At 42.4% G+C, this 14,337-nt stretch overlaps 5 protein-coding genes across 5 annotated transcripts; 4 read left to right on the top strand and 1 right to left on the bottom strand.

The window, feature by feature from the left end:
• Positions 1-1,030: 1,030 nt before the first annotated feature.
• LOC308280721 (histone H1-like) lies at positions 1,031-1,636 on the top strand (the record flags this gene model as incomplete). Its single annotated transcript, XM_080755038.1, has 1 exon — positions 1,031-1,636. One exon carries the CDS (start codon positions 1,031-1,033, stop codon positions 1,634-1,636), a length of 606 nt encoding a protein of 201 aa, XP_080611164.1.
• Positions 1,637-2,589: 953 nt separating this feature from the next.
• LOC308280731 (histone H4) lies at positions 2,590-2,901 on the top strand (the record flags this gene model as incomplete). Its single annotated transcript, XM_080755047.1, has 1 exon — positions 2,590-2,901. The coding sequence occupies one exon, from the start codon at positions 2,590-2,592 to the stop codon at positions 2,899-2,901; it is 312 nt and encodes a 103-aa protein (XP_080611173.1).
• A 2,771-nt stretch (positions 2,902-5,672) lies between these two features.
• Positions 5,673-6,047, top strand: LOC308280732 (histone H2B-like; the record flags this gene model as incomplete). The annotated part of the gene is made up of 1 exon (XM_080755048.1): positions 5,673-6,047. The coding sequence occupies one exon, from the start codon at positions 5,673-5,675 to the stop codon at positions 6,045-6,047; it is 375 nt and encodes a 124-aa protein (XP_080611174.1).
• A 948-nt stretch (positions 6,048-6,995) lies between these two features.
• LOC308280714 (histone H2A-like) lies at positions 6,996-7,379 on the bottom strand (the record flags this gene model as incomplete). The annotated part of the gene is made up of 1 exon (XM_080755031.1): positions 6,996-7,379. The coding sequence occupies one exon, from the start codon at positions 7,377-7,379 to the stop codon at positions 6,996-6,998; it is 384 nt and encodes a 127-aa protein (XP_080611157.1).
• Positions 7,380-7,755: 376 nt separating this feature from the next.
• On the top strand, positions 7,756-8,166 carry LOC308280716 (histone H3.2; the record flags this gene model as incomplete). The annotated part of the gene is made up of 1 exon (XM_080755033.1): positions 7,756-8,166. The coding sequence occupies one exon, from the start codon at positions 7,756-7,758 to the stop codon at positions 8,164-8,166; it is 411 nt and encodes a 136-aa protein (XP_080611159.1).
• Between the last annotated feature and the right edge of the window lie 6,171 nt (positions 8,167-14,337).

Below are 14,337 nucleotides of genomic sequence, written 5' to 3'. Positions count from 1 at the left end.
ACACATACATACACACACACACACACACACACACACACAGCTCCACTTTTTTTCTAACAGGCAGGTGGCGGATGGCGGAGTGGCATGCATATCAATCATCAGTATTTGAATGTCACACACAAATCAGTGTTACCTGATTCATTCTGTTATGTAGGCTACATGAGCACTTTAAAACCCATGCATTGATAGCCTATAAATAATAATAAGGGTAACAATAATAATAATAATAATAATAATAATAATAATACATCATAGAGCAAATTCAACTTTTCAACATATTACTTTTTAAAATAAGAAAGGTATCGACCAGTTTTAGTCATCAATGATAATAATGCATGGAAGCAGGAGTATGTGAAACTGTATGCATGCATGTCATAATAAAATACAGATGCCAGTTGATTGAACGCGTTTTGTTTAAATGTAGTCCACAAATGGACCAAGTTTTCCACAAGAGCAGTCATCTGTCATTGCAAGTTGAGATCAACTCCACCATCATACTGCTGTCAACTAGAGTGTGTTTACTGGGGTCAGAAAACCTTCTATTTATAGTAAAACAGATGACAAAACAACCGTATAGTGTATGGCATCAGGTCACCAGATATGTCTGCTTAGGGGATTGTGAGTATTGATGTTAATTAAACTGAGTTTAAACTAATTTAGAAGAAAAACGACAGAGGAAACACTGTGCTGAGTGTGCTCTGACTGGGGAAGGGTGGTGTTTTGAGTGTATAACTTCAAAACGAGAGTACTTTTTTAATCTCAGATGTATTCATAACAAAAAGGCACATGTGTGCTATCTGGTCAGCTCTTTGTTGCATTTCATTATATACACCCTGGTTTGTTATATCATGTTTTAATCGAGGAGAAAACACAAGTGGCACATTAAGCCACCTAGACAAGAGGAGCTGTGTGTATGTTGTCTCTATATGGTTCTCATGTAGTGTTTAAGTCCAGCCCCTTCAAAGCGTTCAGCACCAGTCTGACAGACTTTACTGTAGAGAAGAAAAACAAACAACTATCTGAGAAAACAATGGCAGAAGTAGCACCAGCTCCAGCTCCGGCCAAGGCCGCCAAGAAGAAAGCAGCTCCCCGACCCAAGAAGACCGGCCCCAGCGTCGCTGAGCTGGTCGTCAAGGCCGTGTCCGCCTCCAAGGAGCGGAGCGGTGTGTCCCTGGCTGCAGTCAAGAAAGCTCTGGCTGCCGGCGGCTACGATGTGGAGAAGAACAAGGCCCGCGTCAAGATCGCCGTCAAGAGCCTGGTCGCTAAAGGCACACTGGTCCAGCTCAAAGGCACCGGCGCGTCTGGCTCTTTCAAGATGAACAAGAAGGCAGACGCGGTGAAGGCGAAGAAGCCTGCTGCTAAGAAGGCAGTTAAAGCAAAGAAGCCCGCTGCCGCCAAGAAACCCGCAGCGGCAAAGAAGCCCAAGAAGGCGGCAGCGAAGAAGCCCGCAGCCGCCAAGAAATCACCCAAGAAAGCCAAGAAGCCCGCCGCCAAAAAAGTAGCAGCTAAAAGCCCAAAGAAGGCCGCCAAGAGCCCCAAGAAAGTGTCTAAGAAGCCCGCAGCAGCCAAGAAAGCTCCAGCCAAGAAGGTTGCCAAACCCAAGGCAGCAAAGAAGGCAGCCCCCAAAAAGAAGTAGACCATCTGTTCCATCTCTGTACCCACAAAAGGCTCTTTTAAGAGCCAACCACTTCATTTTATAAGAGTATCCTCACTTTTATACCAGACTACATGTGAGCACTGGAATATTAACCAGTCTGTTTTAATAGACATGTGTTTTAATGGTCTAATGCCACTTAAATAATTAATGACAGTTAATAGATATTAACGCAGTCTCACTTTAGCTATCAAGCTTGCAAACCTCCCCTATGACCTAATTTATTTACTGTAAATCAAAAATCACTTCGATTCGCTATTGTGCTGTCCTCCTGACTACTAGTATGTTTGTTTTGGTTCAAATTCAACATAACATTGATATGGAATAGTAACCTACAGTTTACAGTTAAAGCATTTATTTTAGCAGACGCTCTTAATCCAGAGCGATTTAGCCTACAATAAACAGGGTAATACATCAACATCTACCATTGTTATAGTTCAAAATCTACATTGTGTGCAACACATAGCAAATGTCACATTTCTCAAATAAACCAGACATGAAGTCATACTTAATTATTGATGAATTACTATACCTTTGTTTAGGTTGTGTGATAAAACTTTTAAACTTGAGAGAGTCTGAAAGAAATGTTATGGCCCAGAGGGTGTACCTACGCAATACGCATGTTAACACCAAATCTACATTGACAAGAATATTAATAGGGAGATTTCAAAAGATGAATAGCAATTACAATATGATAGAGGATTTGACTAGCAATGTTACTATTCTTAATCTGCGTTCCCAGAAGTTTTTCATATTCGCCACTAGGGGCCAGGGGGCACTATAATCTATGAACAAGGGGGAGGTGCGTGTGTGTGTGTGGTGGGGGAGGGGGTCTGCCTGTCCTCCCTTACGTCCTCAGAACACAGATAAAAGGGCATGGCTTACAGCTCTGGAATCATTCACTTCTGGATCTTCAACTAAACTAAAGCTGAAAAATGAGTGGGCGTGGAAAAGGCGGAAAGGGACTGGGAAAAGGAGGCGCCAAGCGTCATCGCAAGGTTCTTCGTGATAACATCCAGGGAATCACCAAGCCCGCTATCCGCCGTCTGGCTCGCCGTGGCGGTGTGAAGCGAATCTCCGGTCTGATCTACGAGGAGACCCGCGGTGTCCTCAAGGTGTTCCTGGAGAACGTGATCCGTGATGCCGTCACCTACACCGAGCACGCCAAGAGAAAGACCGTGACCGCCATGGATGTTGTCTATGCTCTGAAAAGACAGGGACGCACTCTGTACGGCTTCGGAGGTTAATAATGCTGACTTGATCTACCAACAACCCAAAGGCTCTTTTAAGAGCCGCCCACACGTTTTGTAACGAGTTAATTCCCAATTTTAAGCACGACAATAACTTCTAGACTTTTCGGGTGAATATATTATTCAATTTATTTGAATCCTAAACATGAATACACTCATGATAAAGCTGTACAATGTTGTCATTCAACCGCACCACAATTCACGTAGGAACAGGCATTTTTGCATAAAAGTACACGTCCTGAATTAAACCTTGCTTTACCTCAAACAAATTTCAAGCAGCACATGACTTGCATTGGAGTGTCACAATTATGTCGCATAAAAAAATCCTTTGTCTGTATAAGACAACCTGTCTTTACTTGTGGAATAAGTATTGTGATTTGAATATGAACGTGAAATAGCCTACATATGCACTGGGATGAACTGTATTGCAACTGGGTTTAAACAGCGTCTGGCTGATACGCGTTAAAACAAGTGCTTGTGATTGCCATTATTAGTCTATGAACATGTAGAGGCGGGAAAACACACTCAGTCAGCTCATTATCTTACTTTGGAATACTCAGCATACAGAGTTCATATTACATTGTCCCAACTGAAGTTAACTGGAGTGATGGCAACACGGTAATCAGAAAAGAAGAGAGACATCATGTGGCTGGTATCTGTAATAAGGCGACTGGCCGTTAGAGCAGTGGTCAAGTGGAGCTTGTATGTAAGAACTGCTAAATGCCCTTTTGTCAATTATTGTGACGAAGACGAAACAGTAGAACACCTGCTACTGGATTGTCTCAGGTCACAATATGTTTGGGGGGAAATGTCCCGTATTGGTTTTAAAGTCAAAATAACTTATAACGCAGTAATGTATGGTGTTTTTGAAGAGACTCTTTCAACCATGGACCAGGACTTTTATTGGTCTGTGGTATGTACCACAGTTAACAAACTGTGGAACACCCGCTGTGTAATGACAATGAAGAATGAGGACACCTCTGGAGAGGTGGTCTTTAGGCAAATAGTCACTGAGCTGAAGAGACAAAGAACTTTGGACTCGAAAAAAAACGTACTGAAGCCGTGGCACCTTTTGAGCTTGTAACTCTGTTTTTCTATTATATTTCTATTTTTTATATATTATTATGTGCTTTCTATCTAAAGGCCTATTTTGGGCTAGATGTGGAAGAAGAAAAAAAAAAAGGGAGGAAGGGGAAAAAAAAGTAATGCCCTTATATCTTCGGTACTTATAATGTAATTACACCCTAATGTATTAACATGCCTGTTTATGATTTGTTTCTATGAATGTAAATGCTTAAAAAAATGACTGTAAAACTGCAAATTCTCAATAAAGTTTATTTAAAAAGCAAATCGATTCGGCTTTTTTTGTATTTTAAGTAATAAGACTAGGAATGGAGACAAATAAAATAGCGCGCGCGCGCGTTACGCACGCACACGCGCGCACACACACACACACACACACACACACACACACACACACACAGTCTATCCATCCAGTATCATATCTAGGCTATCATCCATCTAGTGTCATCTCAGTGTCTCAATCTATCCAGTATCATATCTATCATCCATCTAGTCTCATATCAGTGTATCAATCTATCCAGTATCATATCTATCATCCATCTAGTCTCATATCAGTGTATCAATCTATCCAGTATCATATCTATCATCCATCTAGTCTCATATCAGTGTCTCAATCTATCCAGTATCATATCTATCATCCATCTAGTCTCATATCAGTGTATCAATCTATCCAGTATCATATTTATCATCCATCTAGTGTCATATCAGTGTATCAATCTATCCAGTATCATATTTATCATCCATCTAGTCTCATATCAGTGTATCAATCTATCCATCCAGTATCATATCTATCATCTATCAAGTGTCATATCAGTGTATCAATCTATATCTATATCAGTTTATAGTATCATTTGCATTCATCTTTGTCAATCACATCAGTTTATATAGCTATCACACCAGTAACATGTCTGTCTTTTGTCTATCACATTATTTATCATTTCTTTAACCTTTTGTTTTGTTTCTTAAGTTCTGTGACTTGTACTATACACAGCATGGTGTGTCATTGGTATAAGTGTGCCAAAATGCATAGGTTTTTATGCATTTCTGGCGTTATGACCCCCTAAAAAGGTTGCCCCCCTGGCATTTCCTCTCGCCCCACCTACTACTACAGCTTACATCCGGCCCTGACACACACACACACACACACACACACACACACACACACACACACACACACACACACACACACACACACACACACTGCTGCCAGCAGCACCCAGTTCCCTATCGTGTGTACACATTATAATATTTCATTAACTATTATTTATTATATTATAATATTGGGAATAATGCCATTGTCTCAATGAATAGACACATTGATATACCTTGGTTGGTCAAGAAAGCACTATGGCTTGTTTCCATTGGGGTCCTTTGTGGACATCGTTTACAAATCTAAGCAATATAATAATAATAATAATAAAATACTTTCACGTTACATTTACCCTAAGTGCATATTTAGCCGCTCAAAATAATATTACAGGGACAATAGAGCGCACCAGAGCTCTGGAGCGCACGAGCGGGAGAAATAATACAGAAACAAAGACACCTCCCTCTTTGTGGGAGGATCAGCCAATCATAATGCTGGGAGTCATACACCACATTGGCATTGGCTGTGTATAAATAATGGTGTGACTGCGCTTTCTAACACATTCTTCACTGCTAGTCTCTGATAGAATACAGACAGGATGCCCGAAGTTGCTAAGCCAGCGCCCAAGAAGGGCTCCAAGAAAGCCGTCTCCAAGACCGCCGCAAAGGGCGGCAAGAAGCGCAGAAAGTCCAGGAAGGAGAGCTACGCCATCTACGTGTACAAGGTCCTGAAGCAGGTCCACCCTGACACCGGCATCTCCTCCAAGGCCATGGGCATCATGAACTCCTTTGTCAACGACATCTTTGAGCGCATCGCCGGTGAAGCCTCTCGTCTGGCTCACTACAACAAACGCCGCACCATCTCATCCAGGGAGATCCAGACCGCCGTCCGCCTGCTGCTCCCCGGTGAGCTGGCCAAGCACGCCGTGTCTGAGGGCACCAAGGCTGTCACCAAGTACACCAGCTCCAAGTAAACTGCTCTGTCTGCCTTAAACACAACGGTCCTTTTAAGGACCACCCATATTTTCCAAGAAAGGGTTCCCTAGATGCTAAACAAATACCTAGCCGCCGGTCTTTGACAGATTACTTTTAGCAGAGTACACGCCAAGGATGGTTACATGTCTGACTGGAGAGCGTATACCGCTATGGACCATTACATTTATACCTCTATGGACCATTACATTTATTTAATAACTGGGTTGACAAAGTCCTCAAAGTAGCGAAACACTAGTAATAGTAAAAGGTCAGCTGTGTATATTGAACTGCGAAACGTGCAAATGAAATGCACAATTGTCATTTATGAGATCAGTGGTCCATATTTTAATTCCTTTGCTTTTTTATTTTTAAATAGACTTTATTGAAAATGTGCAGTTTTACAGTCATTTTAAGCATTTACATTAAATGAGAATATGCATGTCTATACGTACAGAAAATATAAGGGCATTACTTTTCTTCTTAAGTCCCCCCCCCCCTTTTTTCAACATCTAGCCCACATTAGGCCTTTAGGTAGAAAGCACAAAGAGAAACATAATCTAATAATTAATTCCTTTGCCCTGGCCTGTGTAGATTAAAACGTTATTACAGTTGTATTAATCCAATGCTATCAACATGTTAGTACACATGACGGCCGGGTTAACACCAGTAAAACCCCGCCGTAAAATGGCCCAGAGCGCCCTAATAAAACTGATGGATTAGGTCTGATTCTAAAATGTTACATGAAAGGATATTCCTGTGTCCTGTGTACGGTTATTAGCTCATGAGACCGGATATGCACAGCAGTGCAGATGCACGCATGGTTATTTCGTTATCAATACATGTTACAACATAAGTAGTTAGGGCGCAATAGGAGAGACTCTTTGTTGAAACAGTGGGTGGCTCTTAAAAGAGCCTTTTGGGGGTTTGTTGAGACGAATTAAGTAGATTTATTTCTTGGCGGCTTTCTCGGTCTTCTTGGGGAGCAGGACAGCCTGGATGTTGGGCAGCACACCGCCCTGAGCGATGGTCACTCTACCCAGGAGTTTGTTGAGCTCCTCGTCGTTGCGGACGGCCAGCTGGAGGTGGCGGGGGATGATACGAGTCTTCTTGTTGTCACGGGCAGCGTTTCCAGCCAACTCCAGGATCTCAGCGGTCAGGTACTCGAGGACAGCCGCCAGATAAACCGGGGCGCCGGCACCGACTCTCTGGGCATAGTTGCCTTTACGCAGCAGCCTGTGGACACGACCCACGGGGAACTGGAGCCCGGCACGGGATGAACGAGTCTTAGCCTTCGCCCTGGCCTTTCCGCCGGTTTTCCCTCGCCCGCTCATTCTGAAGGTTTATTTCTAGAGTATAAGTTCGAAGAAATGTGCTGGAGGAGAGGAATACGAGACCTTTTATAGCCTACGTTCGACTTTGTAACACACACTAACTTTTTTGTGATTGGTCGGAGATACTCTCTGTGCGCCCCACCAATCATAAAAACGAGTGTGTGCGCGGGCTGAGTGTGTATGAGCTCCCCACCAATCACTACTAGTGGCGTGATCAGCTCCTCCCAGTCTAAACTCTGGTTCCTCCCAAACAAGGAGGTTCCTGACCACAGACCAATCAGAGAAAGACGGCGCCTCAGCGCCGCTGAAATAAAAAGAACGAGCTTGCGCACATCCTTCCTAATCACAACTTCTTTGTCTAAGCAAAAGATCGAAAATGGCAAGAACCAAGCAGACCGCCCGCAAATCCACCGGAGGCAAAGCCCCCAGGAAGCAGCTCGCCACCAAGGCAGCTCGTAAGAGCGCGCCGGCAACCGGTGGAGTGAAGAAGCCTCACCGTTACCGTCCCGGTACAGTGGCTCTGAGGGAGATCCGTCGTTACCAGAAATCCACCGAACTGCTGATCCGCAAGCTGCCCTTCCAGCGCCTGGTGAGGGAGATCGCCCAGGACTTCAAAACCGACCTGCGCTTCCAGAGCTCCGCCGTCATGGCTCTGCAGGAGTCAGCCGAGGCTTATTTGGTCGGTCTGTTCGAGGACACCAACCTGTGCGCCATCCACGCCAAGAGGGTGACCATCATGCCCAAAGACATCCAGCTGGCCCGTCGTATCCGTGGAGAACGTGCATAAACCAATTTGTCATTGTCAGAACCCCAAAACGGCTCTTTTAAGAGCCACCAAATATATTATTTGAAGAGACTATTTCCTGCAAACGGTCTTTACATAAAAGTATGCCAATGATGGACTGTTATTTAAACTAAAATAACTAGGCTTATTGCAACAACTGCAATAGCAATATGTTTAAAGTGATCCCTGACTAATACGACAAATATGTCTTAAAACATTATAATTGTCCTCTATAACTACAATCTAAAATTAAAAACACCTTAAATATTTTATTTCTTCTAGAAATAGCTAATCTTTCACTCAGTAGGGGAAATGCCTGTCGCAAGTTGATGATGTCATAAATGTCATGTGTCATTTTTATGGCATGCATGTGCAAAAAAACAAAACACAAACACATTTGAAATATTGATTTGATGCTCATATTAACCATAGGAAGTATTAAGTTTGTTTTTATTTTCACATGCATGCCATTAATTCCATAGGGATAGATCACACTTGACATTTATGACATCATCAACTTGCGACGGGCATTTCCCCTATTGAGTGAAAGATTAGCTATTTCTAGAAGAAAAAAAATAATTGAGGTGTTTTTAATTTTACATTGTAGTTATAGAGGACAATTATAATGTATTAAGGCATATTTGTCGTATTAGTCAGGGATCACTTTAACATGTTAGGTCCGGAGAAATTACACGCTGATGTAACTAATATGTTCATACTCAGTAGGCTACTTTATGTCTTTGTTTTAAGAAATGGGCCGTAGTAGCTGTTTGTATAGCGACCGTATATAGTAAATGAATTACATAGAATATTGGCTTGGCAGACACTTCATGGACAACCGTTTGATTTAGGCTACCACACAAGCCCGGGAATCTGAGAACAAAAGGCTTTGTCACAGGCAATGAGCGGTTATTTGCACCTTTCAAAAAAAGGGAAGGGTGGGGGCGGGTTGAGATTTTCTAAAGCCGTTTCCCTGGACCCATTTCTCGGTGACGGACCAATCTATGCGTCACAACTGGAGTAAAAATATATGAAATATGTAGCATTTTACTTTTAGAAATTAAAAACAAATATGGATTTGACAAATGTTCAAACAAATAAACACATCTAAAATACTTTACAGTAAAAGCTGATGTAATGTCTTTCTGGAAGTGTATAATTACCCTTACATGTCCACTTTCAGAGTTAAACTAACGTCTGATTTGTGTTATTATAGCCATATACTGACTACTCTGTTTATTTATGTATTTATAGATTGTGAAAATAAAATGTAATTTCACAATTATGCCACTAGAGGTCACAGCCTGCTTATGGACACATTGGCTTATATGTTAATACATTCAAATCACATATAAAGGAGACCAGAGTTGAGATATTCACTCTGTTCTCTACCTAATAGAGTTGTTGAATAAAACCAACTTTTGGGTAACTAGATGACATGATTATTATCCCTATAATCTAGTAGTTACCGAAATGTAATAATAATGTGTAATAGTGTGTGTGTGTGTGTGTGTGTGTGTGTGTGTGTGTGTGTGTGTGTGTGTGTGTGTGTGTGTGTGTGTGTGTGTGTGTGTGTGTGTGTGTGTGTGTGTGTGTGTGCGTCTGTGACTGTGTGTGAAGTTTATTGTAAGTGTGTGAGTGTGTGTGTGTGTTATTTTGCAACCATCTGTGGTCAGTCAAAGCTCTGCCCCATGCCAGACTCATCAGAGACAAAAGGGTCACCTTCAGAAACCCACAACTTATTACAGTGAGGGAGGACAGATCTTTCCACAGCTACAGGAGGAAATACTAACCCTGACCACTAGAACCTAGTCAACTGCTGTGGACTTTAACAGGAACCAGGACTCACAGTAAAAGTCAACTTCAGGGAACATTCAAGAGGAGGGGAGTGTTACCACCTCTGACTGGCACATTTTCTGCTTGTTTGTTTCTTCATCCGGAGACAAAATGGCTTCTCACGTGTCTTTTTCAGAAGAGGATTTTTTCTGTCCTGTGTGTCATGACATCTTTAAATATCCTGTTCTCCTGTCATGTAGCCACAGCTTCTGTCAAGCCTGTCTGGATGAATGGTGGTACGAGAAAGAAATTGAGGATTGTCCAGTTTGTAAGACAATATCTACAACAGAATATCCACCCTGTAACCTGGCTCTGAAGAAGCTGTGTGAGGCCTTCATTGTGGAGAAACATCAGAGACCTTCAAAACGTCAGAGAACTTCACCAGGGTCTGAGGATCTATGCAGCCTGCATGCAAAGGAACTCAAGCTCTTCTGCCAGGAATGTCAACAGCCAGTGTGTGTTTTGTGTCTTAATTCAGAAAAACATAACAACCACATATTCAGACCCATCGATGAAGCTGCACCGGACCTCAAGAAGAAAGTCCTGAAATCACTGGATCCTTTACAGATCCAACTGAGCGTTCATGGTACAGTTAGGAGTCGATGGGTGCAAACAGCTGAATACATTAAGGTCCAGACCCAGAACACAGAGAGGCAAATTAAGGAACAGTTTAAGCAGCTACATCACTTTCTGCAAGAGGAAGAGGACATCAGACTCATTGCACTGAGAGAGGAAGAGCAGCAGAAGAGTCAGATGATGAAAGAGAAAATTGAGGGTCTGGACAGAGAGATATCAACCCTTTCACACACAATCAGAGCCATAGAGGGGGAGCTGAGAGCTGACCACATCTCATTCCTACAGAACTACAAGACCACAATGGAAAGAGTCCAAGTCACACCGGAGTACCCAGACTACCGAGAGCTGGATCCAGGAACACTGATAGACGTGACCAAACACCCGGGCAACCTGACCTTCAGAGTCTGGGACAAGATGAAGGACACTGTCTCCTACACCCCTGTTATTCTGGACCCGAATACTGCCCATCCAAACCACTTCCTGTCTGATGATCTGACCAGTGTGAGAGGTAAACTACTGGATATCTGGAGTGGACAGAGAGAGCAGCAGCTTCCAAACAACCCAGAAAGGTTTGGGCGCAATGACTACGTCCTGGGTTATGAGGGCTTTAACTCTGGGAGTCACAGCTGGGATGTTGAGGTCGGAGACAGTAGTCGTTGGAAAATGGGTGTTTTGCCAGAGTCTTTCCCGAGGAAGGGAGACAGGGGGGGTCAATACTGGAACCTAGCGTTATGGGGTGGTTCATACTCTGCACACTCCTCAGTCTCACCTTAAGTACCATGCATAGTAGTACATAAACAACGCAGGGATACATAACGAACGGAGACGGAGAGTACTTTGATCCGGTCTCTCCGTAGCTCCGGACGTAATTGTCTCTGTCCGTAACGTTACGGACAACACTCAACCTAACGGATTAAAACCGATAAAAACGTACGTACACATGAAGTACCCGTGGCGAACTTTTGTCAACCGTGGGGGCAGTAGAGGGAGAAATGTTTCGACTTTTTTTCTGGTATCCATTTCGTAGTAGGAGGAAGTAAAAAATAAATAAATCACAAAGTAACGCTGAACAGTGAACAAGCCGTTCAGGACGCAGACCTGTTGCCACTTGTACAACTGCAGTGCACACAGCAGCAGCGGAGGCAGAACGCAGAAGCAGCAAAGTGCCAGTGTCAGATCATGATACCATTTTAAATGATTATGATTGGTTTTAAAAGTTGTTCTACTTTATCCAAATAATAATATTAATAATAGGCTTAATAACAGCATTTTCCGACGGCGACGGCGTGCAGGGACATCAACTATGGAGTGAAAATAGAGTACGATGCCATTGAAAGAACGCACAGCGCGGCTGTAGGCTATTTACTTAATGCATGTAATCGCCGATGCCTATCAACATGTTTGCTCATTGGGAAGATGCATTTGGGTGCCATCTATTGGATACAGTATGTAATTGAACCGTATATAACACAGAGAACGGACGGAACTATGCATGTCGACGCAATTACCGTAAGTTCCTCCTAAACCCCAAACGTACACAAAATCATCCATCCGTAACTATAAATGGCCCTTTACACGTCATATCTTTCACTGAAGCAGAAACCCCAGAGGATCAGATTCCAGCTGGACTGGAATGAAGGAAAGCTGTCATTCTCTGACCCCGACACTAACACACACATACACACCTTCACACACACCTTCAATGAAACACTCTTTATGTTCATGTCTACTATTACAACTGGGAAGATATTACCAGGGAAGATCAATGTAACTCTGGAATGATGATGATGATGATGATGATGATGATGATGACTGTAGAACATAGACACATGTTAGGATGCCATAGTTTTTTGTTTTGTTTTTTCCCCCAGGTAGTGGATGGTGTTATTGCAGGATGTTGGCATGATATATTTGATTAAAACTAGTTATTTTGTATTTGTATAAAAAAAGATTTCATACATAGCATTACAAAATAAATTAACTGATAACTGTTAACATTCAGTTAATATATGATTCCTAAAGAAATTGTCAACTGTACATGATGAATGCTTTAATTCAAATAAATATGCTAAACATATTGTCTGCGATCTGTTTCATAATTCATGACATCAGACAGGAGATGTTATGTGATGTTAGAGGTAAACATTACAGATGTGTGGTTTGTGGGTGAGGTAAACTACACATTAAATAACACATCCAAAGGGTTTTCTCTAAGGCTTCCTCAAACAGCTGGACTGACATGTACAGACCTAAACTAATAATAATAATACTAATACATTTTATTTGCAACACACTTTATATTTGAAACAAATCTCAAAGTACTACCTTGCCATAAAAAGCCAAGAAAAGTGTGGCACTGGATATAAAAACAATGTCAAGAGACCCCGTCCCCCAATTGTAAAAACACACAAAGGCATTGTCAGTAAGTCCATCTTGCCTTGGGGTTTAATCCCCTTTTAAAAGTGTCAAATCAACGGACCGTGGTGCCCTACGGCAGTGGTTCTCAACATTTTCAGGGTGTGACCCCCCAAAATAATCATATTTGAACTGGGGAATCCCCCACCCTGCATGGTTGCAACCTGCATGACAAGCATTTGGAATTGTAGGAGTTGGGGCATTACATTTGACTCAGTTCACAGATAAATATTATTATATGACACAAGGTGGTGTGAGCTTGTAGATCTGCTATTTTCACAATTCTTGCCTCTTTCTTAAATTATATTATTTGATCATTTGGCTAATGTTAGGCCGGATTTATATATAGTTTGTTTAGGTTTAGGTTTTTAAAAGGTCTTAAAAGTCCTTAAATTGTCACTTCACTGTCATCTGGGGACCCCCACAAAATCATGTGGGGGGTCGTGAACCACTGCTCCAAGGGGCATTCCCTGGGGGCAGCTGAGCAGAAAGCCTGGTCCCCCATGGAGCCGAGCTTCTCTTGGGGGTTTCCACACAGTGTGTCGGAATTTCCAGAACGGAGGGAGCGGGTGGAGGGCGGTGTTTTGAGGAGTTCCTGTAGATAGGAGGGAAGAGGGAGTCTTGCTGTGGATGCACTCAGGAGGAAAACTCTATCTATGAGAAGTGACAGTCAATTCAATTTCAATTCAAAGGAGCTTTATTGGCATGAGAAAACATATGTTTACATTGCCAAAGCAAGTGTCAAAAATAAAATAAAAACAGTTGAAAAGGGGGAACATATACAGTTGAAGGGGGTACAGCATTGTTTGTCATTTTATATACTGTACAGGGTATAAAGCTTTTGGAACAAATAGCAGCATTGTTTTTCCTCAATACAATTTAGATAGAATAAGAAAAAATAAAGACTCAGATGTAAAAAGCATTTAGAAGTAGCAGCTCGGTTTCATACTGTATGTGCAGCAGATAGTGGTTGTGTTCCTGTCTCTAGCCTTCTTTATCCGTTCACAAGTTAAACTTTAATACTTAAAGTATGGGAGTTGTTTCTTGTTGGTCATGTCAGAGAGACCCATTCGCACAGATTAACCAAATAATGTGAAAATAGCAGATCAAGCTCGTAGATCAGCTACTTTCTTGTATTATTTGTGTGTGTGTGTGTGTGTGGGGGGGGGGGGGGGGGGGTCTCAGCTTTGTCAGATAAGAAGGGGGAGGGAGGGGTCACACAACCAGCAGATAAGACAATGAGAACTCCCTGCTGAGCCACTATCCATAGTCCTAGCATGGGCCACTTCCGTGCATGTGCAAGTGTTTTGGTGTCAATCTAATCAAAATTCTGATTGGCTTGCTACT

Source organism: Nannobrachium achirus (assembly GCF_963921795.1).
Source record: "Nannobrachium achirus genome assembly, contig: SCAFFOLD_195, whole genome shotgun sequence".
Classification (NCBI taxonomy): domain Eukaryota; kingdom Metazoa; phylum Chordata; class Actinopteri; order Myctophiformes; family Myctophidae; genus Nannobrachium; species Nannobrachium achirus.
This window is presented reverse-complemented; position numbering and strand designations above follow the sequence as displayed.